This window comes from Planococcus citri, chromosome 3 (assembly GCF_950023065.1).
Source record: "Planococcus citri chromosome 3, ihPlaCitr1.1, whole genome shotgun sequence".
In the NCBI taxonomy this organism is placed as follows: Eukaryota; Metazoa; Arthropoda; class Insecta; order Hemiptera; family Pseudococcidae; genus Planococcus; species Planococcus citri.
In genome coordinates, this window is record NC_088679.1 from 83556324 (window position 1) to 83583641 (window position 27318).

Consider the following 27318-nt stretch of genomic DNA (forward strand, 5'->3'; position numbering starts at 1 on the left):
GCTCTCTTTAGCAAGGTTAATAGTGAAATTTTAATCGTAATTTTTGAATTTTTGTCAACTTTTCACCTGTAGCACGAAATTTTAGTATATTATTGCAATTTGAAACGAATCGAAATTAACGATATACGCGTAGACGTACAATTTCACACACCCTTTGGAACATGGACGTTGCGATTATGGCTGGTTAATTGAAAACAGAAAGAGTTATACAGTAGGTACTGCTGTTCCAGCCACCGCAAATTAATACCGCGTTAGCAAAATTAATACTATAAACTGGATGTCGTCTACACGAAATACCTAGGCCTAATATTCTCGAGTGGTACGTATTACGACTATTACGACTATTACAACTATTACGAGTACCTAGGTATATAAGTTTAAAAATGTACGTAGATGTACTATGTACATTGTACAACGAATATTCCTGCGGAATATTTTAACCGGAATACCAAATGTCACCGTTCCAACTCTACTGATTAGTACTACGTGATACGAGTAATTTCAAAGAATCGTCTGACACAAGCAAAGAAAACCCATCCTACGCTCAAAAGTACGAGTGCATTACTCGGTATATGTGTACAATGTACTCACTCGTACATGGTGTACGTTGTACGTAGTACGTAGTACGTACGAGTACCGAGTAAGTACCTACATACGATACATAAGGCGATTTTCCCATATTTTAATTGAAGGTAATAAAAAACCGACGCGACACAGTGTGTCTGTGTATATTGTGTATTGTGTCGAAAACCAAAATCCACGTTTAATCGCGTAAAATCCTGCGGGCTTTGTATTTTACATCAAAATTTATATCTAACGCCGCGCCGCGCCGCGCCGCACCACACCGCTAGAGATTTGGTACATACTCGTATGTAGGAGTAGGTAGATACTTGTAGATACGAGTATATTTTTCACGTGCTCGATGAGTAACAACTTTTTAATAGAAATTGCCGCCGCAGTGCCGGAAGAATCGCATTGCCCGTAATGTACTCGATACAATAGAGTGCGGTTCCTCTATTAAGGTACCTATTGATATCATCGTGGAAAATTTCTTTTTCTCTCTCTCTCTCTTCTCTTTAGTTTCTTTAATCATGCAGAGATGAAATGTGCCTCACAGAGTAGGTACCTAATAGGTTCGTAGTTCGTACAATGTATGTAATGTACGTAGATACGCGTATTTTGCATTCGTACGAAAGATGTGACCACGGCCGCTAGTGCAGTTGTATATTTTTTGATGTGGAAAAAAATCGCCTCCTTTATTTCGAGCGGCTTCGTAACTCGTATACGAGTAATAGGTACATGTACATCTACATACACGTAGGTACTACATTTATACGAAACGTAAGCGCGATATATTTTTTTTTTCAAGTTCAACTTTTATTTGTCATAGGCGAATGGTTTGATTTTTTTCAAAACTGCGTGACATTGCTATTTGCAAATCGGCGCGGCGCGGCGTGTGCTTGTGTTCTACGCGCTAGAAAACGTTTAATGGGCTTTTTATATACTTTTTTTAGTTGCAGTTTAACGGTTATTTTGTGTATAGTGACCACGTGAACGATAATTACCTACAGCGAAATTTTCGACGCTATCTGTGAAATTAACGTTGGTTCGAGTTAGGTAACTTATTAAAAATTGCAAAATTCGTTCGATACTGTTCGCGAGACAAGTGACAATCTGCGTAAACCAGTACCTACCTACCTACCTACATAGTGACGTTTGGAAAAAATTCTAAAAAAATGGCAGCGATCGCAGGCTGGTTCAAATATCAACTAGATTTAACCATCAAGGATAATGTTTATGGTGAGTAGCACGTGTACCTCTGCCTACCTTATTTTGCAAAGTTGCAATACTCCACCTCCCAAACCCCCCTCCCCCCCAGTTGTGAACTCGGGCGAGGAAATAATATTATCTCTATTTTTCATTTCTCCCTATCTGTATAAAAAAGTGGCGCCAGTAGCCCCAGGCTTCGAGTTCCTTGTTGAAAAAAAAAAAAAAAAAAAAAATGAAAAAAATGACATTTATGAAAATTGGTTCTTTGTTTCTTCGTCAAAATTTTTCTAAATGATCGCCCTTTTCAAGAAAAAACTTGCCCCGACCCTTCAAACCATATTCGACCCCTAGTAAGGAGCCCCTCAAAGTTGAAAAAAAAACACAAAAAATTAGAATAAATCGAAATCGATGGAAATTGTTTGAAAATATCTCGTATTCCGTATTAGAATTATCGATCTACAGCTACAGCTACAGCTACAGCTACGTAACCCTCTTTTCAAGAAAATACCTTTGTCGCGCCGCGCCGCGCCGTCTCCTCGAAGATATGATGTCGGTTCTCTATGTGCGGAGCCCCTCGCCCTCAATTTGGGAATCTCACGTTGGTCATAAAGCACCTTCGAGTCGAAAAAAAAAAACGGCAACAAAAAAAAAATAAGGAATTTATATCACCGTAGGTAGAGGTACCTACTTTTTTGAAAATGTTTCATTTGCGAGCAGAGTAGCGAGTACTATAGGTATAATTTTTTCGTGTTTGCCAAATTTCAGATAAGGAAGTAGATTCGTGGTTTCTGATGGATAATCTGTTACCGGTAATCGGCATACTGGCTGCGTATTTACTATTCGTGCTGAAATTTGGTCCTCAGTGGATGCAGAATAGGAAACAAGTTCCATTACAGGCTGCGCTTTTATTTTATAATTTAGCCATCGCCTTATTCAACGCGTACATGTTTACTACGGTAATTTATTATCCATACCTAAGCTGACGTACCGGAGCATTTTTAACATATAAACGCACGGGCAATTGCCCACCCAGTAAATTCGATTTGCCCGAGAAAATTTATAATTTGCACTCGAAATTATTATTTTTTTCAAAAGCTAACTTGTTATTTTCTATTTCTCAACCTATTCGTAACTGCGCTTGGAAAGTAGGTACCTATTATTTTTTTTTTGAATGTCTGCGCCTCTGCGGTGGAGACTTTTTACTTTAAAATTAGGTACCTACCTATTGCTGTTTTACTTCTAAAAACTATAAATTTTGAAAAGCTTTCGCCCTCGCTTCGCTCGGGCCAATTTGGTTCTCGTCTGCGCAGTTGGAATTTCAAAAAATCTACGGTTGAATTTGAAAAATGTTGAGATTATACACAAACCAAATTCTTTCATTAAAATTGACGCTGTTCCGCTTTTCAAATTACAAATTTTTCAAAACAAATATATTTTGCAATGCGAAAAGCAGAAAAATTCTAGAAATAGGCCTACTCGTAATACTCGAAGCGTAATATGGAAGACGCAAATTTTTCATTTTCATCCGAACAGAACAACCGGATTTTAGAGGTAATTTTCTGAAAACCTTTCGTGATGTGTAATATGAGAGAGAGCGAACACTTTTTGAAAAATTAGGTCCCAAAGATGATATGAAGAGTGATATTCCAAAACTCGCTTTGTCCATTTTCACAACTTTTCAGGAAAGAGGAAAAACAGTTTCCCTTTAAACGGGTAAATTGGCTTTTTAGGCAATTTTAACACTTTATTTGGGTGGATTTATGAGGTAGGAGTGTAAGTGTACACTTCATCCACTAGATACTGCTAAAAAAATTTTCAATAAAAATGGACAAAGCGCGTTTTGGAATATCACTCTTCATATGTAAAAAGGCCATTTTTGCATGTTTTATTTCAAATTTTTACTCGCGAGTGGGGGCAACGTTCCTCTTTACCCCTCCCCCCTGGCTATGCCACTGTCTCTTGCCCGCCTAATGAAAATTTCTTAAAAATGGCCTGTGACGTACTCGTACTTATTTGTCGACATTATAGCTGGTATACTCGTATACGATTACTTGTACCGTGTACCTACCATATTATTGTTAGAGGTGTAAATCTGCGGTACCAATATCGACAAATCCGCTAATTTAATAGAATAGAATAGAATAGAATAGAATAGAATAGAATAGAATAGAATAGAATAGAATAGAATAGAATAGAATACCTAGGCTACTTAGGTATTGCATACTTAACCGATTCCCGATGAACGGAATCGTAGTTTGCGTGTACCGTACCCAGTTACCCACTCGTATTTGTATTTTGTATTTTGTATTTACAGTACTTAAGGGCGATGACATATCCGTGGAAATATCTTTGTGTACCTCATCCAGACAGGAACACTCTACCCTTCACCCGGCAGGTAAAACATACGGGTACCCAATACCCAATACCCATTAGGCCATTAGGCCATTACCCACTAAGAAAGTACCTCGTACGTACCTACCTACCTATCTACTTGAGAAACCATTGAAATTCATTCGAATTACGTTTATAAGTCAAGTTCAGAGTTATTACGACAGTAATTACTGATTACATATTATTACGAGTAGGAATAACTACCTACCTAAATACCAACGTACACATATACGTATGTACCTAGGTCTAGGTATGTGTAATTAATAGATTATAAGCTAACTATAGGTACGTACTTGTACTTACTCGATTATAACATAGTGCTTCTTACAGCTTTACAGGACTTGCTGGTATTATTTCATTTCGAAAATCATCGAACTTTTGGATACGGTACGTTGTTCGTAATTATTAGCAAAGCTACCTAGTGAATTAAGTTATAGGCCCAACTCATATCTGGCATGGCATGGCATGGCATGGTATGGCACACTGAAATTAAACAATTACCGCGAATCCGAAAAACATGCGCCGCCGCGCCGCGCCGCGCCGCGCCGCGCCGCGCCGGTAAACTTGGAAAATTATGACCAATGACCGAGACGATGCGCCTAAATTATTGTTGAGAAAAAATATTTTTTCATTTTTCCATAAACTACACGCGCTTTTGTCGACTCAGAATCGTCCTTTTGATGGTGCGGTTTTATTAGGTAGGTAATCGTCGTCGTTGAAACGGAAACGTGTAAAGCGTTGGAAGAGGCGGCGCGGCGCGAGGCGTGACGAAGTGATGTGCTACGAGGGAGGGGGAGGGTGAGGTGGAGGGCAACTTTTTTCGCCATGCAGATTTTTGCAACCCTTACGAAGAAATTAACCGAACCCGTCGTTAATCGCCTAATCGCCAAATCGCCTTTTACAGGTATTTTTCGTATTAAGAAAAAAACAATCTCAAGTGACGGCTTTGCACGTTTATCATCATTCCAGTATGGTTCTAAACACGTGGTTATACTTGAAATATTTAAAAAGTAAGCACATGGCGCGAATTGCGAGAAAAGCAAACGCTACAGTACAGAATGTACCTAGTACCTACCTACTCGTACGAGTAAGAAAGGTACTCGCCGCGCCGCGCCGCGCGCATCCGCTTATTCGAACCGAATAATAAATTGAAACGAATGCATTTTTTATTGTCGCAGCTGAACAAGGTATCGTTGTAGGAGCCCTCAACACGTTCGTTCACGTCATCATGTACATGTATTATTTCTTGGCCGCTTTGGGTCCGTCAATTCAAAAGTATCTTTGGTGGAAGAAATACATTACCGTGATGCAACTCGTAAGTTTGATTTGGTTTTTCTTTTTAAATTCCTACTCGTATCTTCTAAGCGCGGCTTTTTCGCCTTCGTTTCACACGATGCATACGAGTACGCTCCTGTTCTCCTCCAAAATGGGAGGTGAAAACGTCAAAACCGGTGGCCAAAACGTATCGCCGTGTATGTACGAGTATATCCTCAAAATAGTCATCTATCAAGTCTAAAACGTCTAAATACCTACCAATTTTTGTCCGGAGGTGAAAATGACCATACTCGTATAGCAGTTATAGCGCATACTCGTAATACGGATAGGTATACATTTTAGTGCAATCGTGTCAACACCAAAATCGCGACTCGTAGTTTCAAAGAATAAAAACAGTTTCTTTTCACCTGCGAATAAAACTTGTCCCTCTTGATACCTGAGTATGTACATAGGCCTATATGCTTTTACTAATTTTAGCGTGAGAAGCCTAATTTTGAAAATCAAACACTCGCGGGATGATGGATGATTCTAAAAACCGGATGCCCAAAAAGTCTTGTATTATAACGGAGGTGAAAAGTACTCGGTTCACCTATTGATATGAATAAGTACATACGTCGTCGTATCGTATATCTATACTCGTATGGTACTCGTACTTATGTACCATACGATACAAAATACTTACCTATAATACTCGTATCACTTATCACACCACTCGGTGGTGGACTGGTCTATACGATGTTGACATGGCGCGCTGCTCATCGTCACTCGTCAGGGGCCCCGACCGCGACACACCAACGGCAACGGGTCGTCCCATGTTAAAGCCAAAAATATACTAGGTAGTAGGTAGTAGGTACTTACATATTTTCACTCTTTCTTGACACGAATTCTTGCAAACTTTGCTCTCGCTTCGTGCGGGCTTGTTTTTGCTTGTCTTTTACTTTCATAGGTAGATAATTGAAATTTTCGCTCCATTCGGGTTTCTGTGGTTTTTTTTTTCACGTCGAATTTAAAAAAAATATACGCGACCCGCTCTGACGAAATCGACCATTTTGACGAAAAAAAAGTCTCCGAAATAATTACGTTTAAAATGAGTTTTAAGGGTTGAAAGATCAGATTTTAGAGAAAAAAAACATTTTTTGAAATTTAGTCGAAATGGTCGATTTTGTCAGAGCGGGTCACTTACGAGTATATCATCCACATTTTAACGAGTGTATGTAGGTACCTATTTAATTTACGCGCTACTTTGTTTCAGACTCAATTCGCAATTATATTAACCTACCTGATGACGTTACTAGTAATTGATTGCAAAGTTCATCGAGCCATGTCCATGTACATGTTCTTCCACACGAGTGTATTTTTACTCATGTTTTTAAATTTCTACAGGAAAGAGTATTTCAAAGAAAAATCAAAATGTGTTAGAAATTTTACCGAAAGATGTAAACGATCGTAATATTTTTAATACCTACGTATTATAGAGATTTTTTTACTCTCGTCTCAATTTTTATAATTTTCAACTCGCGAGTATTTTTTTATCATTAGGTACCTATGTAGCCTATTATTATTTTTTTTCGTTTTTAAAATCAACCGTGATCTATTTATTTGTATTTATAACATTGTGATATTATCTTAACGTTGTATTTCTTCTTTTTTTCCATCATTTTGTTTTCGCATCAACGTTGGCTATTGTAATCAATTTTTAAATCGAGAATACATTTTCACGCATTTTACTGTACACATAGATACCTACCTACCTACCTACCTACCTACCTACCTAATTACCTATCACCAGCAATACGTAGGTGTAGGTACGACTGATGCGATGTGTATGTGTATGTGTAATTTCATCTTGCGATGTTACATACTCTTCGAACCTTGTCTTCGATAATAAAATTTAAAATATCCGATAGTTTTCGGTATAAAATTTATTTCTAATTGTAACTACGAGTATAAATACATATGTAGGTACTAGGTATTACAAATAATTATTCCGTACAAAATTTATAACACAGACTACCCTCGAAATAATTAGCGCGATTTGAAAATAGGTAAGTTGAAATAAATAATAAGTACGCTAAAAAAATCAATTTAAGTAAAAAAAATTGCGTGGAATCGTTTCAAAGCCGAGTCATGGAACACCATATCGCCGAATACGAGTACAAACGCTTTTTCGCCTTCAGTTTCACGTAAAGCGAGATATTCGACTCTGGAGCATTATTTTTTGCATCGATGCATTTACGACGAAATACCTACCTACATACCTACTTGAAAAAAAAAACAAAAAACAAAAAACAACAACAACAAGATTTTTATGCCTAATACCTTACCTACTTGAAAGGAAAAGGTAGGTAATCAATAGGAAAGATTACTTAATCATTATACGACAGTATTTAATTCGATAAACGTGCTAATTAATCGCGAATATTCTTTGTTGTAGTAAATAGAAAAGGTAGTAGGTAGGTAGGTAATGCAAATTTGTTATACTTTATCCGTTGGTAAGTATTCGTAATTATATGCACACTCGAATACACTCGAATACACTCGAATCGAAAATACAACTACCTACTTAGTTTAACTTTGAAAATTCAACGCTAATTACCTAGCTCTTAAGTAAACTTATCATTTGAGGAGGTGGATAGCAAAACGCAATAACTCCAAAATTACGAAAATTGAGTTTGATATCTATCCTTATGTAAAATTCAACGGGGAATCCATTCCCGGTGTCAGATTTTGTCCATCAGTTGAATATCATAGCGCAATCGAGGAAAACAAGTCTGATTTTAGAGCTAAGTGCATTAAAAAAATGAGATTTTGTTTGCAAAACGCGATAACTCCGCTACTTTTTATACATTTCAGTTGCGCAGATGTGGTAACACTGTTTTTTTTTCATCGGGTGGGTACCGAAAATCGTTGGGTAGGAGTTACTTAAAAAAATGGTGCTTTCGTTGCCACTCTCTGAATGCCATATCACACGCAGGAATTGTTTGAATTTCACATTCCAGTTTTTTAATTGTTTTTTATCGAAAATTCTCGATTAAACGTAAGTTTTTTTCTATAATTTTTCAATTTTTTCAAATAAAAAATACGTTTTTTTGCAGAAAAACACCAAAAAAAAATTTTGCGTTCAAAACGCGATAAATTTTTTTTGTTTTCCTCACTGTGCTTACCCAGGTGACCGAAATTTTGAAATTGAGTGGAAATTTTATTTGTGGCACCTTCCCCTTTCGTTTGACACCAATTTCGGAACTCGACCCCCCACCCTTCCCCTCCTGACAATTTTTCCTAATTTCCCAAAAAAAAAACAAAAATGGAGTTATTGCGTTTTGCTATCCGCCTCCTCATTTACTTACCGAGCCAAAAGTAAAATCGAGATACATTTTTTCAAAAAAAATATCATCTACACCTCTTACACATTAAAAATAATACGTCAATCGTGAAAAGAAATTTGGTAACTTATTCGCATCATATAAATGAGATTCAATTCACTAATCAACTAAGTACGTATGTCGTATACGTACATGCTCGTATACGCAACACAAAATACAAATACGTATACTTAGTTCAAACACATTACTTATTGTTATACATACGATATGTATTATTCTAGGAAATAAAGCGAACAAATTATCACTATTTTAAAGAAAGGTTAACGTAACACAAACACAGTCCGCGAAAGTACAGTAAGTATAGTTTTATACTTATTCAGTAGATACTCGTAAATGTATATACCTAAACAGAAATAATTTTTCTTTTTTATGGCAGCTTATCGTCACATTCTCGCGTTATATTTGTAATTTTAACCGCAAAACAAATACAAATGAGAAATGGCGTACCTACGTAGACGTACCTACTTGGTTTCATTTTTCAAGTATACTCGTAGGTACGCGCAAATACAAAAATACAGGTACCTATTTTTTGTTTGTTTTTTTTTTCATTATTACCTATTAGGTACCTATTTTTTTTTTTTTTTCAAAAATAATTCCCAGGATTATTTGACTTTATCAACCGGAGAAACGTGGATACCTGCGTTGCCATTTGCTACCACTGTTGCAGGTTTGCTTTTGCTTTTGCTTTTGCCTTTGACGATGTACGTTTGAACGTAGAAATTGGCGAATAACACGAAGAAAGTAGTTCCTTGTAAGATTATGAAAAAGGAGAGTGCTCTGGGTACTTGACAGCTGGCTACTAGTAAAGTAGCCATGTACACGATGATGATTACGAATTGTACCTGCGAATAGTAATAACCGTAATGAGTTGATAGAAATTTAAATTTTAATAGGTACCTACGAAGATAATTTTAGATTATTAAAACATAAATTTTTTTCGGGGGGGGGGGGGAGGACGGTAGGATGTCTTTTTTTGTTGGCAATTTTCAACATAATCGAGAGACAATTTGGGCAAAACGTAGGACTTTTTGACAAAAATGAACTTTCTGATAATTTTGCCACAAATGAGAACTCCTTTTTTTTTCTTCTTCAATACCTAGGCCTAGGTATATTTTTTATTGATAATAAGGGGGTGCGAGTTCTCGTACCCACTCCTACCACCTCAACCTGTCATCAAGCTTACATATACGAGGGAAACTGAAAACTCCCGACAATGTAAAGATGAAACAAGAATTTTGAAAATTTTGACAAATACGACGCTTTTTTGACGATATTTGGCGAGGAAAACGGTACCTAGCTACCTACCTATTTTTCTGGCAATTTAAGCAAAATGCGAAACTTTTTGACAACTAGGACCCCGCACAACAATTGTCGACGTCGACATTTACATCGTTTTAAATTTTCATTCCGAATGATTCGTTCGATGACGCCATTTTGTCTCAAATACTGATTTACTAACAAACATTATAAACATGGCTAAAAATGTTTGCTTTTGTTGAATTTCAGCCTTTTAAAACAATAAATAAAGTAATGCGATTCGTAAAATCTGAAAGAATAATTCACTCGCTGAAAAATGGTAATTAAGTATAAGTTCGATGAACTGTTTTGAAAAGGCCCACTCGTTCTTTTGTAAAAATTAAAATCATGAAAATTTGTGAAAATTCCCACAGATGGTACGATTGATTTTAATCTGATTACACGGATCAACGAGATCAATTACTTTTCGAACAAGCCCCAGTTCTCGTAGAAATGTTAACTCGCGCCGCGCCGTTATTTTAAAATCGTACGTAATGGCTCGTTCTGATCGTTTACTTATCTTCGAGTCTGAAGTTTTGATATTTGGAAAAATCTGTGCCCTTCGGCTCGCGCGGTTTTCATTTACCCTAACGAAACCGCAAAAACCGATAGGTAATCGAGAAAGGGCAGTTATTCTACATAATGAGTAGGTACTCGGAACTTACAGACAACAATACAAATGAGAGCAGAAAGATTAGAGAAGTGGCGCGCAAGTAGCTCGGGTCAAAAGTAGGGGGCTGAGCCCAAAAAACTGCGAAAAAAAACTGGGGATGATTCGAATTAGGTACCTATAGGTATTTTTCAAATAAAGATCTCGCGACGAAGACGATCGTTTGTCCTTGGGCTTGTGCAGCGCTCATTTGTCCGTCGACTTCCCCCCCCTCCCCACGTCTCACCCTCCACCTCTAAAAAAAATACAGTACCTCCGGATTCGAATTCTACGACTTCGAAAACATATCAATCGACAAATTAAATAACATCGATTTAAGGGGGGCCATGCCCACAGCCCACAAGAGGGGGGCGATTGAATTGAGGCCAACGCTAGAAAAGAGATCTGGGACACCTATCGTATGCGTATCAAAATAGAACTACCCACCAGGCCACGTACGTACGCTATGTACCTAAATGAAAATTTCGGCGATTTTGTTGCGTCGCGTCGCGTCGTTAGGCCATTTGCGGTTTTAACATTTCGTTTAAAATGTTTCCGACGGCGACGTACAAATAGGTACCTAACCTACCTATATATTTTCCAAATCACTACCTACCTAATCAGAAACCCACCTAGCGCGAAATGCAACTGATTCGTCGCCGTACGAGTTACGATAACAATATCCAATAAGTACCTATCAAGACGAAGACGAAGACGAAGACGAAGACATTGAATGTACAACACCTAGGTACGAGTATTTTCAAAATGCGGAAGATCGAGAATTATACCGATATTATTAACACGTTGTCGAATTTACGTGTAGGTAAAATTTTCCATTACACCGTGGAGCGTGGAGCGTGGAACGTGCTCATCTTCGAGGTCTTTTTACTCTAGGATGTGTATTGTGCAAGTAAGTATAGCGATAGCGATAGCGCGAGTAAACGAGCAGGTACCCTACCTACTACCATACCTATGTCCTATACTCGCCGTGCTTTTTTCTCCGCAGTGAAAACTTTTCGCCGAAGGAAGAAAAGAAAAATTTCTTTTTTGAAATAAAAACAATCGAATACGTATGTTTATTTTAGTATCTACTCGTATCTGTTTCGTTCGTTTCAATTTTCCAATGTAATTTCGCCGAGATGTTTTTTACTTGTACGTAACTACGTATTTTACGAAAACAATATTCGAAAAAGTTTCGTAGCTTTGAAGTTTCTTTCTTTTTTTTCTTCTTTTTTTCGCTCAACAATAATCGAATAATTTTCGCCAATTTAGTTTCCATTTTGTATCGAATCCGTATTCGATTAATATTACGTTATTATTAGGTATGTACCTAGGTACGTCGATAAAACACGTGTAACTAACTCGTTACCTACGTCAAAGCAGGTACTTATACGTATACTGCAGCCACAGGCGGGTAAAGTACACGTAGGTATTGAAAAACCATGGCGTAGAATTTGTTTTCCTTTACAAAAAAGGTCAAACAAGTAAAATAGAGGTCTACCAAAAAGATGTAACTAGGCCTAATATAGGTAGGTAGTAGGTACACATAGATATCTAATTACGGGTCGTAATTTTTACCTACTATTTTTATGGTTCTAATATGTATTTTTAATTGATTAAATTCGAACGATTAGGTACCGAACTACCTACCAGCTTCGGGTAAAGCGAAACTTGTCATTAAAAGTACAGTAGGTACGCATTATTCCGGAAATACGCAAATGAGTTGATCTTTGAAGAATATGAGTACGAGTATAACCTTCTATGGTAATTCCTATCTTACTCGTCGTATCTGCGTTATGATGAATTAAATTAAACTAAACAATCGCTAACTCGAATAGGTAAGATTTAAGGTAGGTAGAGGTGGTAGAGGTACCTAAATCAGACATTCGGCTATAAGACGTATCTATTGTGTACGTAATATTTTGTTTTCTTCGCAGTTGTAATCAGAGTACAATCGAAGCCATTTACCGCAAGTTTATATTTTCATTGTAGGCATCTACTATCAGCTATAATTAATGCGTACAAATGACATTCTCACATTACTAGGTACCGACTCATTTACCTACGAGCGAGTATACCACTATACCGCTACACCACCTACCTATATCGAAGTAGGTAGCTAGGTGTAGGTACTAGTATTTTTTGATAGCGTAAAATTCGTAGGTATACCTATACACTATACACTATACAGTATAGGTACAGTATACAGTATACACGTCTACGGTACGACTAATTACTATAATCGTCGTCTATTCACTTCGGGACACGAATTAATTGGCAGACGAGAAAATGATTCGTTCGAGCAGCTGACTATAGCTACGAGTATAGTATAGACTATAGACTCGCGACTCTGGTAATGCGACAATAGGTAGGTACCTTAATTTTCTCACGTATCCGTTTCCATTTCCTTAAGCTAACCCCGTGCCCGTACCAGTACCTATTTGTATTGCTCACTAATTTCAAAGGTAGTGTGTACTCGTATGTGTACCTAGCTAGGTACCTACTTGAAATTTGAAGGTGAATGAATGACGATGATGAACAAGAGTGTACCTACGAGTAATACTAACCATTTGCATTCTTGTGATGTATCTCTTCCACCATAGGTATTTCTGCATTTCTGGTCCGAGAGCAGATAAAAAGTAGTATCCGTACATGACCACGTGAACTGATGAATTTATCACTCCGACTATGACACCTTGCTCACCTGCGCAATAATTGGTCGAAACGTTAGGTGTAGGTAGGTAAGGTATTGAAATTTCAATTAACTACGCGTACGTAGACGTACGAGTGAGTTTGACAATACGAGTATTCGTCATTCTTACTCGCGAGTCAGTTTGCATACCTTTGATGTATTTCAGGTAAGCCCACGTGCTTACGACCATATTAGCGTGGTGATACACGTGCAGGAAAGTTACGTGCGATTGTTTTTTTCTTAAAATAAAAAATGCCTGTAAAGAAAATAACGATACTTAAGTAGAAGTACAGGTACACTCGTATTTTCAAAATGATCGTTACTCCGTATGCAGAATACCTATACGTATGTAGGTATTACCTATATGGTATACGAGTGTATACTGTATGTGTATACACATACGTAGGTATATACGAAGAGATTTTCGTTCAATTACAAATAAATTGAAACTTTTTTGCAGAAGGTATAGTGAAAAATTGGAGAAAGAATGCTTTGGGCTCGAGCTGTTGAGTTACGCCTGAGAAAGTCGACGAGCGCGATCCGATGAGATAATACTCGTAGGTATGTACACATACTCGTATGTAGAATGAAATGCCTATGTTGCACCTTAAAAAACCATTCGTTACAAATTTTTAATACTTATCTACTTATTCTCCGTAATAATACGTACACGTAGGTAAGTAGCGTTATTTCGTGCAGCCGCTGGCCCTTACCTATATTCCAACTTGAGATTTACCCCCTCGATCGATGCGAGGGCTAAACCTTGCGAAAATTCGTAGGTACATATTTATATAGAGAAGTGAAAAAACAATAATGTTTTTCAATCGAGAATTTTTTTGGGAAGGGTTTTGAAAATTTGGAGTTTGAATCGCTTTTTCTCAGAAATTTCTAGAGTGATGAAAGCTCCCAAACATTCGAGTTTCGAGAAAAAAAAATTTTTTACGAGAAAAGAGTTGATAAATATTTTTTTAAAGCATAGGTAAAGTTCAAGTTGGTCGGTTTAAATATTTTTTACGGATACCGGTATTTAGAAAGTTGAATTTTGAAAAACAAAAACAAAAAGACCCAAACAAAGCGAAAAGCGAAGGTTGAAGTTTTCGAAAATTTTATTTATCGAGAAACGAATTACAAGTAAGAATAGGTATATAGGTCAATTTGTCTGCCTTTGACATTTTCAAAAGTTGAAACCGCCGAATATGTTCTCGATACAGAAATTCAGAATAATTAAACGACAATCGAAGCGTATATCTAATTTTATCTCGATATAAACTTACCTACCCTACTCTCGTACGTAGGTACAGGTAGCCTACATCTTCTAGCGCATGCTGTACGAATTTCGAGTTTTCAAAAATAAGGAAGTAAGTACGAGTATGTAATTTAAACAGAATGGAAGAATTTTTCGGTTCGGTCGGATTTATCATCTTATAAGATACCTGCAGAGTGTGCGCAGGTATCTCGCTAAGGTATAAATTGCAAAAACCGACGAATCGAGTTAGCATTTGAAACAGATTTTTAATTATTTTTTTCTCGTCATCGAAATATCAACAGGTAGGTACCAATAAAGTTGAAAACGCGCTATTACTCTTACTCGTACGTAACAAAATATTTGAATCGGCGAGAACAGAAAGGGGCCAAGTCCATTTTCCCATTTTTCAGGAAAATAACAAAAAACTGATTTATTCGAAAATCAAAAATTTTTGGTAAACACGCTGAAGGTCGTTGAAAGAGGACCCCAAAATAGAATTTTTAGCGATGTTTAGAAAAAAAAATATTCACGTGCGCCGGCGCTGTTGCTGCCTAAACAAATAGGACTTGGACCCTTGCTGCACTCGATCGCCAAAATTTCTCTCGAAATTGCTCGGGCATATCACTCAGACTGCTATCTCGTTTAAATTGACCAAAAACCCCTCGTGGTGTAAAACTTTTTGCCCGAGTTGTTAATTTTTTCGTATTTTTTCAGTACAGAGACGAACTTAAATTTCAAAAAATGCTCTTCCGGAAAATGTTAGTTATTTTTCGAGGATAATTGAAAAAATTTAACAAAAAAGTCATCGATGCGGACCCGGCCCTTTTGTTCACCTAAATACCATTTTCCCGGCAGTTTTTCGGAAATCTGACATCACCAGTCGATTCGCCGTACTTTGAAACCCCCTAATCCGTGAAAAATTTTTTTTCCGAAATTGTGACTCGGTCCCTTTCTGTTCTCATCACCGACTCATTTACGGATTTGTATGATTTTTAAAAAAATGTTACCTGCATGAAATCGAATAAGCCCTTGGGATTGATAACTATATGTAGGTACGTAGGGTAAATGTGCCTAAGTTTGCGCGCTTCCTAAGATTGCGCAGTAACGATTTCTCAGAACCAGTGCGAGTTACAACATTGATACCGCCTTTACTTGAAAGAAGAATCAAAATGACCATACTTGACGTTTTTTGGTGATGGTAGCACCAAATGTCGCGAAATGACAAGCGAAAAACTTTTTTTTCAAATTTTTTTATAACTTTTCCAATAAAAGTCGCACGTTAAAATTTTTATGGAAATGGCAGTAGAAATCTAAATAAGCTATTTTTAGATTCGTCATTGTCTGGGGATTATAACGAGCACATATTTCAAGTACTTTCTGCTTTAATTAGGTTTCAATTTTTCAATTTTTAAAAAAAAACACCCCTGTACCTAAGATTGCGATTTTTATTTTTTGCTACTTTTCTAAGACTAATAATGATACGTTTCAAAATTATCATTAAGAATCCAATTTATTTGAATGAAATGACACCTTATACATGTATATCGAGTTTACTCCTTGTCAAAAGCTAGCGAGAAATGGGGGTAATTCTGGAAATACCAGATATGAGCGCATTTCCAGTGTGGTTCACTTAGAAGTTTGAAATGCACGTTCATGCGAGACATTTTGTTTGCTTTCATCATTAATTAAACAATATTGACAAATTTCTATGTTTTTCACTGGTGCACAGTCTCGAGAAGGTGAATGCGCAATCTTAGGAAGGCATATGCCTAAGTTTGCGCATTTGACTTTTTTTGGGTTTTGGTCAAAATATCAAAAACTAAATCGATTAAAAATTTTATTTCTGGGGCAAATCATAGCCAAATGTTTGAGGAACCTTCTGTGCAAATTTCAATATTCTAGCTGCTTTTCATAAAAAGTAGTGGCTGTTTGAAAATTAGGTGCGCAAACTTATGCACATTTACCCTACTTGTTGCGCCTACGTGTTAAAGGATGTACATACATCAGTAGGTTTCAAGAAAACTGCAGACATTATGCACATTGCAAGCGCGAGTATCTACTTATATAGGTATGTACTTAGTATGTACTTACTATGTACTTACAACATACGAGTAGGTATGTAGTACATGTACGAGTATAAAATTACGTATAGGTAGGATATAAGAGGTATACTAACTGTATCCAGTAAATCCATAACTTTGGAAAAAAAGTAGAACCACGCGGCGTAATTGAGCTGAAAACAAAATACAGGTAGGTAGGTAGGTAGGTAGGTAGGTAAGTATAAGAGTACCTGTACCTATTGGTACGAGTATAAGGTACCTATGCCTATCGTAATAAATACAATACTCGTAGGTAGGTGAGTTACGCGGAGTAAGAGTACGAGTATACTGAAAAAGTTAATTTGTCACTACTCGATGGTTGAGAATTGAGATACGTATTCTTACCGCTGGCCAAAACGGGTTGATGGCAGGATCCATAGGATGACACCCGTGCTTCCATATATAATTTATAGCGCCTTTAGTAACAAATAGCTGTAAAGTTGCAACGATTTTATAATTAATATTTTAACGCAGAAGTAAACTTAAGCCGGAATTAATTTCCAAGGCGAAGCAGAGAGCTAGGTAGGTAGGTAGGTAGGTATTGCTTTTTGTTTCATTATTACGATACCGGACAGAAATTTATTAAACCGAGTTTCGGCGTCGCTTACGGCCAAGTATTTAATTTTACTTCCGACACATACCATAATGCGTTTGCCAATCTGGCCGAGTCATTTTCATTATTTCTAAATCATTCTTAAATAAAGAGACCTTTTTTCTCCTTCTGCGCGCGTTTCCGAACGAATCTACGTAATTAGGTATAGGTACCTAATCGAAATTTAGGCCGGCCAGAATTACGCGTATCTACTCGTAGGTACGTAGCTGTCTGTACTCGTATGGCTACAGCGTTAAATTTATGCTTAACTGATGAGAATTCACGTAGGTAGGTAGATTCAAGTACCTACCTCTATACATATATGTACGTACTACGTAGATACTCGTATTTATTCGTATATGTACAATCATCAATTGTCAAGTTAGGTACAGGTACAGGCAAGTATACGTAGGTAACCTTGTTTCGAAGATATTTTTACTTTATCATCTCGAAGGTGCGATGCAATTTTTTCCAAACTGTGTGCTCGTTCAATCACTTTTCATTCTATTTCTTCGACCTCGCATATTTCATTGGCTAAATTACGTAGGTACCTACGAGTATATCGCATCATTTAGGTACTTAGCTAGGGCTACGTACTCGCGCGTACAGTACATAAACAATAGAAGGACTTGTAGCGTGAAATTGAAAATTACAAGTAGACAACGCGCGGAAATTCCCAAAGATGACTGTTTATTTTTGGAATTGAAAATTGAAAATCGCCTATCACATCCATCCTAATAAGTAAGTACTAAGTAGGCCTAGATATGTAAAAGACACGAAACGATCGCAACTTGCGGAATTTGAAGCGATCGAGCTCGAGGGAGTTTTTTAATTCGCAAATCCTGTTGGAAACGCTTTCGAACCCATCGACGATAATTGCGAGCATTTAGGGGTAACGGCCCAGTTTTTTTTCGCCCTCTCTAGATTTTTTAACCGCCCGAAGAATTTTCTGAAAAATAAGTCGCCAAAGTCGCGAATCGATTTGAAAACCATATTAACAACGTGTTTTACGCTTCTTTTGCAACACAATGCCCTTGAAAAGCCGCATTTCCTTCCAACGCAGCGCAGATTTTTAAATATCGACATTTCTACAAAATTTTACTAATTAGGTAGATACTATAAATTTGTAGAATTAAAATTGACTAATTTCCAATAATTTAAACGTGCCGAGTATGGCACATCGAAGGCGATTTCAAGTAGGTACCTAACTACCTATTTTGGAAATTCCAGTTTCGCAAAAAGAGCCCCTAGAAATGGTCTAAATTCAGATTTACATAGGTAAGCGCGTAAAAAATGCGATTGGTTTTCTTTAATATAGTGACCTATGTGTATTCGTATGTACATTATTGTACTCGCTACTTGATGTATTTGGCCGATTACACGCGCCATTTCTCCAAAATCGATTTCCAGTACATAGGTACTTACTTACCTATATACGCTCAGTAAGTTTGATCACGTGACTCCCACGTTTCGGAGCTATTCTCGTGATAATGATTGCAAGGAAACGGGAATTGCCCGTTTCCCTGCAAATGACCAAGTTTCGACTTCAATTACGAACGATCTACGGTGAATTTTTTTAGTGTCGAAGTTTCAAATTGTTATTTGTGTCGTCCTGAAGAACAATGAACTGAATCGAACAAGCTAATAAGTACTTACGGACGGATTTTACGATCGTTTTAGTGTCTCTGAGAGGTTGAAATTCGGTAAAAACTCACCAAATAACAGCGCAAATGCTTCCATTTCTTGTGATATTGAATCCTTTCGTTTCAGAAAACATAATTCTAAAACACGAGTTGACAAAAGTCGATCAATTGCAAAAATTAAGCTCAAATTCACTCGTAAAATACGAGTTCCCATTTGCCTGTTATCATTATCACGAGAATGGCTCCAAAACCTGGGAGTCACGTGATCAAACTTACTGAGCGTATTCTACGGAGTGATTTGAAAATTGAAAATTTTACAAATGTTTACCTACCTACCTGCTTCTGAACCGGCAGAAAGCGATTTCGGAAAAAGCGACGAGCATTTTAAACCTAAAAAATGGCATTTTTATCGCTTATTTCCCTCTAAAAATTCGCCGTTCTATTCCGCGAAATCGGTTATTCCCCTCCCCCCTTTCCCTCGCCACCTCTTTCTCCTCATTTTTTTCTCCTCCTCCAATAAGGAAGCATTCGCTATATTATACGACTCCGAATGATAAGTACGAGTAAAATTGAAAATCCGTTTCCAGAAGTTACCCACTAAATTTTAAATACCTAAACCCGATTTAATCTGCTCGTTACCTATTTTTTCTTGTAGATACAAATTTAATTTTTTTAAATTTCAACTCGCGCTAATACCTACTCGTTTTCAAAAAATTCTTTATTAAAAGGACTTAATAATACGTAGGTACCTACATAGTTACGAAAGTTTATTTTCCTCGAGAGAGACTTTTTAGAGATAGGTAAGTAGCAAGTACCTAATACACGCTTGGTAGTTGAAATTTTAAAATTTGACAGCGAATTTGTATTTTTTGAAAATTGAGGGCCCCACGGCACGGCACGGCACGGCACGGCACGGCACCGCAGCCCAAGTTTTTCAAAAATGGAAAAAATAAAAAATACCTAGAGGATTATTTTCTCGCAAGAGTACACCACTTTGGGGGTTGGGAGGGGGAAAATACCAACTTGGAAAATAAGGCGGGGTTACCCTAATCCCAGCACCCAGCACCACATCTACCTACTCGTAGCCTATACATACTTTTAGTATGTAATTAAGCATTTCAAATTCACGCAGAAAAACGACTCGAAAAGAAAACGTAAGAAAACTACATAAAAACTCGCATGCAAAAGTCAACTTTATACCCTACCTATCAATAGCAATACCTAACTCTGAACTACATTATACACCTACGATAAAATATGGTACGTAAACGACTAAGCGTAGGTACGTAGACGTACGTATTCGTATAGGTACCATAAATAGGTAGGGGTATAGGTATAGGTAACTTAAGCATACAAAAGTTACAAAGCTGAAGCACTTACCAATGACACGATATAAGCGTTGGAAATAGTTTGGTATAAGTTATAAATCAACATGATAGTTTTAATGTTGAATGGTTTTCGATTTTTCATCACTTCCGGACCAACTTTTATCACAAATAATAGATACGATAGAACTATCGATAACACCGGCCACGGACTCTCCATTAAAAACCATTTATCGACTTCCTTACCTACAGTGACAAAAAATACATAGGTACATAGTTAGGTACAAATAAATAACGTAAATTCTTCGTTAATTACGTTTCAGCCAAAAATTTTCTTCAATACGAGTACGAGTACGAGTACGTATCTAGGTGGTAGGTAGAGGTACCTATAGTAACCTAATACCTACCTATTCCTTTTTTTAAACCTGCTCGTGAAATTACAATTTGCAAAATTTTCCAGCAAAAGCGAAGGATAGGTAGGTACGTGTTTTAATTATTTAATCGCGTAATTCTATAATGGTAGGTGTGTCTGTGTGTATCTGTATACGCTTTGAAGCGTGAATAAGAAAACTACATACAATATAATACCTACATTACGCGCAACGGCGCGGCGCGGCGGCTTATTTGGACTAAGACAAAAAATTAACACTGTTTGAAAATTTACACGATACGTAATGAAATTTTTTCTTCCGAATTTTAATGGGTATACACCCAAGTATGAAAAAAAGACAAATTTCTAGCAAAAACTTGCAACTGAATGGTACTTTCCCAGGAATTACATACATACCTAAGTACGTATAAATGTACATTGTACAAGTACAATGACAAACAAAAAAAAAACAAAAAAAAAAACAAAAAAAAAGTAGCATCCATACGTGTATCTGTTCAAAATGTATCTACATCTACCTACGTATTATGCAACATTAATACGTACGAGTACGAGTACGAGTACGAGTACGAGTACTTAGGTATATAGGTACTTGCAACTTACTGGCTAAAAGGAATAGATTTTCTTCTTCAGGGACAACACCTGTAAACAGAAATACATTTCCAAGCGATAAATAACGGTGCTGTACATATTAGTATTTACGTATTTTACATATAAACAATTATTCTACTACGAGTACAATCGTACTGCAATCGTAATCGTCTCATTATGTTAACCTTCGCCTTCGCGCAGACCGGCTAATTTTTTAAATGAATGGAAAATATCGAGCGCGGCGCGGCGCGGCGCGGTACAAACGCTATTTTTTTAAATACCTACGCGTGTAATTTTCACCTTAATCCCTTACTACGAGTAATTTTCATCGATCAACGAGTACATAACTACAATCGGGGAATTTGTAAAATTTTCCTCCATTTTTCCAAACAACAAGAATCGTACTTAATCATAACGGATTACCCGAGTGATAAGAAAGTTAGGTACCATACTGTATCTAAATTTGTACCTACGTTTTTCTTAGAATTGGAAATTTCCTTCGACTTACGTAATTAAACCACCTGTAGGTTCGTCACGACGCGACGCGACGCGACGGAGGAATTTTTTAAATGGCGGAATTTTTCCCGATTCGATCGTACGTAGGTATATGTAGGTACCGGTACCTAATACCTATAACGGTTAATGAGCGCCTAAACCCAACTCGACAATTTACCTAGTTTTTAAACTAACTCGACTCGGATGACAAAAAATTACCAAACCAGAATTGTTTAGCGAAGAATTTACAGCTACCTTACATTGCAGCTAGTCAGCTACATCGTATGTACATACTACGTAAGAGATGATTTTAAATGAATTGAATCGACGATACGAGCTTTTTGAAGTAGGTACACATGGAAAACTGTTCGAGGTTTTTTGTTTTCAACTTTTTTTCAACCCTATGTTGATAGTGAGGCAGGTCGGTACAATGCGTAGGTAAGTAAAAAGTCTACCATTCTGCCAGAAATGGCTAAAAATCTCACCTTTCGTCAAAATTTCCAAGTAGCCTACTCTGTTGTCAAAAATTGTCACTTTTTCGCAAAAAAATCCAACGAGTATCCATTCCTCCGTTATGAAAATTACATAGGTCTAGGTACCTAAAAATCTCGCTTTTTCGCCTGAAAACGTGTCAATAATGACCAAAAACAACCGAGATTGCGAAAAAGTAGATACGTATCTACCATTTTTTTGGCCAATAATTGCGAAAAATTGTGCGAAAGGCGAAAGTCTTCCCCATTGCTGAAAATTCGAGCTTTTTCGCGCGCAGTTGAAAAGTCTCAATTTTTTACGTAAGTAGGTAAAATTGCCGCAAGTATAGCGAAGTAAAAATTTCACTTTTCGAAAAAATAAATTACGAAAATATGTACCTAGGTAAGTAGATACTTGAATTCTAACTCTCAAAAATTGCCGATTTTTACAAAAATTATCAAATTTTTGCTTTAAATTTTTTTAAATTCAAAATTATCTAAGACTCCGGGTTAGGTATTTGCCATAAATTGCCAAAGTATCTCTTTTTGCCGGTACCTAATTCTAACAAGGTGCTTCTTTTTGCTAACAATAAATCGCCAAAATCCTGCTGTTTCCCAAAAATTGTAGGGTAAGTGCGGGTAATATGGGGTACATAAGTTAAAACTCTTCCTGATTGGAGAGAAATTGATGAAAAATGAAAATTTTTGCGACATTCGAAAACTAAAACATTTACCCATCTGTGATAAAAATTGTGGCCTCTAAAAATTCGAACTAGGTCCAAGATTCTATGCTTTCTTGTTGAAAATTCACCAAAAAATGGCAGATAACATCAAGTATTTGTAAAAATGAAAATAAACGAATAAAACAAACAGGAAAAATTATTTTTATTCGTAATTTTTACATTTATTAGTGTTTTGGTTCAGAATATGTCAAAAATCTGCAAAAAAACAAGGTACCCCATAAGGTGCACCGGGGGAAGTTGGAATTTGGGGTAAGTTAGAAAACTTGCTCTAGCGCCTAGAGGTTTATATCTGGCGAAGTGCCACTAAAGGTGACTTGAGGGTACTACCCCTACTTCATCACGGCATAACAATTTTTGCGATTCAGTTTCATTTTAGATGTCTTTGGTTCAATTGTATTTTGTTGTTGTTTTGAACTTATTTTGAATTTGGTCTAAAATACAGACTTTCTATTTCTTAGTTTTTCGCATATAGCGGACGAACTGTGCGTCCTAATGAAAATCTGATGAGAGTGGTCTCAAAGAGAATTAAATTCTCTACAATTTTGTTGTTGTGTAATTTTTCTAGGACGCTCGGTTTGTGATCTACGCCTCTGCAAAGTTTAGCCTGTTCTGACTTCCCCCAATTGGGGTAAGTCAGGACAGTTTATATTTTATTCCACTGAGTAAAAGCTACTGTGTCAATCGCGCTCAAATTTTTACCATAGGTTAAGAACCCTTATGGGAACCTACGTAATAAATTTGATCCATTTTGGTTCATTAGAAGGGGAGTAACAGCTGGTCAAATTTGAAATTGCGAAAAATCATTCTAACTTGCCCCGGTGCACCTTATTACCAGCATGTGAAAATTTTAACGCCAAAAATGTTCTATTTTTTTTTTCAATTCAGAAAAACGACTCACTGAAAAAGTAAAGTATGAAATAGATAGTAAAATCGTGGCTCTTTCCGACACTCTACTTGAAATTTCAAAAAAATAGGTATGTATTTTTCGCGAAAACGTTCAAAAAACTTGACGTATCTGTTTTGGGGTAGCATGAAAAAGTCACCACCGACGAATAAAAAAGAGTACTTGTGACCAATCGCCTCCGGGTCTGATCAGATCATCTTAGAATCATTTAAAAACACTCCTTAAATTTTTTCCTGTTGGATAGCACCCACAGAATACGAAAAAAGCGGGTACCCCGTATTACTAGCAACCCCATATATTACCTGCTTTTACCCTAAATAAAAAGTCGTAGCAGTCTGCCGCTACGTAAGAGCCAAATTTTTGTGCCAGAAACATCGAGGGCTCTCGAATTACTCGTACCCTCGCTTCGCTCCTGCGCTTCGCCTGTGTTTGGGGGAACTTTGTCCCCCCTGCACCCTCCTTGGGCGTAGTCCAATTACCTCCTGCAAATGTTTTTTTTTTTTCATGTTCTGCGCTTCGCTTGAACTACTCGCACCTTCGCTTCGCTCATATGCTTCGCCCGTATGGGGGGGGGCAGAGGAGAGACTTTGTCCCCCCTGCACCCCTCTCGGGCTTCTCCCAACTCTCTTCCTCCTGCAAAAAGTATAATAACAAACCTGTCTTGACCCTGAAAAAGGTCAAATGGGGTTGGAAGGTTGAAACCGGCAAAAGGGCCTTCGGGTACATCCTCCTATTGTACTGTGAAAATTTCAACACTCTCGGTGAATTTGGAGGTGCTAGCTGTAGGCTTTATTCCTAAACGTCGAAAAGCATATTTGACCCTGGAAAGGGATGAAATAGGGTTGGAAGGTTGAAACATGCAAAAGGCACTTCGGGTACACCATCCCATTGTACTGTGAAAATTTCGACCCTCTAGGTCAATTTGGAGGGGCTACAGGCTGTCTGAAAAATTGGAAACCGCGTAAAATATCAAAAAAATCCATTTTCTCGACCCTGGAGGGAGGTCAAATAGGGTTGGAAGGTTAAAACCTGCGATAAGTACTCGTGGGGCATCCTCCCATTGTACGTATACTGGAAATTAGGACCCCCCTACATCAATTTGAGGGGTCAAGGGGTCAAAAATAGGGGCAAAATGCGGTTTTTTCTACCTTAAATGGGGTGGGGAGGACCCAGGAAGCTGAAATTTGGATATGTTGATCGCGATAGAGGTATTGACCGATAGTATGATTTTGGATCTTTTTTGTTCATTTGGGGCCATATTATGCCCCTCTACAGAAATTACCTTTATCTAATTTTCAACTTGGACCCTCCCCACCTCAGGGGCCAACTCTAGCTCCCAAAAGAACCCCATTTCTCGAGTTTGATCCGAATTCTAAAATTTTAAATCAAAAAAATAAACAATTTTTTTCAAACTTGGTTTTTACCTCTCGAAACCAGAATTTTTGAACGCTTTTGCACTCGTTTCCCTCGACGGGTCAATTCTCAAGTATCTCCGAACTAAAAAAAATTCCCAGTTTGAAGCTTTCGTAAATTCGAAAAAATTAAAATAACACAGACTAAAAAAAGTTTACGAGTTAATTTTTTAGGAGGAGGAAAGGAAGGGGAGGGAATAACCTGTTTTGTGGAATAAAACGGTGAATTATTAAAAAGAAATGCGTGAATTTTTACGTTTCGAATTTTTGGAAATTTTAACGATGGTTTTTTATTCGGAAATTTCAATTTTCAAAAAGAACGAATGGAAAGACTCGATCGATGCGAGGGCTAAAACTTTCGAAAATTCGTAATTATTTTGAGGAGTAAAAAAAAATAATCGAGACGACGTTTGAAGAGAAATTATTTTCGGAGGGCTTCGTATTTTTTCAAATTTTTTCAAATTGAGAGACCCGCCGCAGCCGCAGTTTTTCAAAAATGGAAAAAGTAAAAAATATCTAGAGAATTTATTTTCTCGCCGGAGGTCAGAGGTCACCACTTTGAGGATCGGGAGCGGAAGAAATCGCAATTTTTTTTTGTAACGTACCTACTCGTAGGTAGTCGAGGGCTTTGCTGGTGGACAACGCGACGATGTGAAAAAAAAATTAGAGAAGAACTATCCTTACCTCGGTTAATGAATTCTAATTTACCGGCCATCTTCGTCGAGTTGCAAAGCCTGTAATGAAAACAGATACCTAAATTTAAAACAACCAACTCGGATAAAATTATACACACATACACATACGCGTAGGTATGGCAAATTGCACCGCGCAATAATAGGTACGACGATTAAATTACGAGTAAATTACAGAACGCACGGCCATCGCATCCGTGATACGTACGAGTATACGAGTATAGGTAAAAACACAATCATGCAAGTAAGAAGAGACCGCAACAAGGGTGAATATCGGCAAAAATAACCAATATAATGTAGGGGAGAGGGAGGATGTTTTGGACATGTGGATGTTTTGGACAGTTGCTGGTTCGACGAGTTGGTTTGCTTGTTTTTGGCCGGGTTTTCACTATTATGTGGCAACATCTCACCACACCTGATATTTGACAACATTTACCGGCTATCAACTCCTGTGATAAAAATATTTTAGTTTTTATTTCAAAGTGCTGTTTTTTGAGAAAATTGTCCTCTCACTTTTTCTGCTCCAGAAAAATAACCAGGAAGAATTTCATCAAGCGCCAAAGTGAAATGAAATCTCTGATTCCTCCTCTACAATAATCACTTATCACCTTTTCGTAAAAAGCTGATACTTTTTTCCTAGAGCCAGTTGAAGTAAAAATGTCACGGGTGGATGTTTTGGACACTTCGATTAATTTATGTTAATTCGCTATGTTTGGGTGTAAGAATGCATCAGTTTTATCGGACAAATACAGGAAAGACTTTTAATGAGTCTGGAATGATAAATGCTAATCAAGAACGATTTGAAGTTGCCTCCTGAAAATATGTCGATTCGAGCAGGCCAGCACTGGCTGAAAAATATGGCATAAAAAAGTGAACTCTTCAACATTGCCTCACTAATATTAAAAACAATCCGAGTCAACTGAAATCAAGTGAAATTGTGGACAGATACTGACGATTGATTTCTAATGGATTGAAATTTGGGATTTCCAAAAATAAACATTCAAAAAAACGTCTTTTCTCAGCATGTCCAAAACATCCACCCGTGGTGTCCAAAACATCACACCGTTGTCCAACACATCCACCCAAAATGGGTTTTCTTCAAAGTCCCGTGGTTGGCTCAATTTGAAACTTAAAAATTTTTTGAGTAGGTCAAAATGTGCGCGTTGAGATCCTCTTTCAAATAAGACCAACCCCACCTTTCTAGGTGTTTCCTATCGCTCGCAATTTCAAATCAAAGAAAAGTGTCCAAAACATCCTCCCTC

At 37.3% G+C, this 27318-nt stretch overlaps 2 protein-coding genes across 6 annotated transcripts in view; one reads left to right on the plus strand and one right to left on the minus strand.

The window, feature by feature from the left end:
- The first annotated feature begins 1145 nt into the window (after window positions 1–1145).
- LOC135839932 (very long chain fatty acid elongase 7-like) lies at window positions 1146–7342 on the plus strand. Its single transcript, XM_065356207.1, has 7 exons — window positions 1146–1800; window positions 2536–2726; window positions 4085–4165; window positions 4492–4548; window positions 5066–5171; window positions 5340–5476; window positions 6689–7342. Exons 1-7 carry the CDS (start codon window positions 1737–1739, stop codon window positions 6884–6886), a joined length of 834 nt encoding a protein of 277 aa, XP_065212279.1. The 5' UTR covers window positions 1146–1736; the 3' UTR covers window positions 6887–7342.
- Window positions 7341–27318, minus strand: part of LOC135839931 (very long chain fatty acid elongase 4-like) — a 49359-nt gene continuing 29381 nt past the window's right edge. For 2 of the 5 annotated variants that reach the window (XM_065356203.1, XM_065356202.1), the window contains 8 exons: window positions 26049–26098; window positions 21353–21391; window positions 20417–20607; window positions 17147–17233; window positions 16879–16935; window positions 13607–13712; window positions 13332–13468; window positions 7341–9661 (listed from right to left, as the gene is read on the minus strand). In XM_065356203.1, coding sequence (XP_065212275.1) covers window positions 9422–9661; window positions 13332–13468; window positions 13607–13712; window positions 16879–16935; window positions 17147–17233; window positions 20417–20607; window positions 21353–21391; window positions 26049–26079 — 888 coding nt within the window. In that variant the 5' untranslated portion in view covers window positions 26080–26098 and the 3' untranslated portion in view covers window positions 7341–9421. Of the gene's footprint in view, window positions 9662–13331; window positions 13469–13606; window positions 13713–16878; window positions 16936–17146; window positions 17234–20416; window positions 20608–20768; window positions 20788–21352; window positions 21392–26048; window positions 26099–27318 lie in introns of those variants that run through there. The other 3 variants (XM_065356204.1, XM_065356205.1, XM_065356206.1) reach the window with 3 other exon arrangements.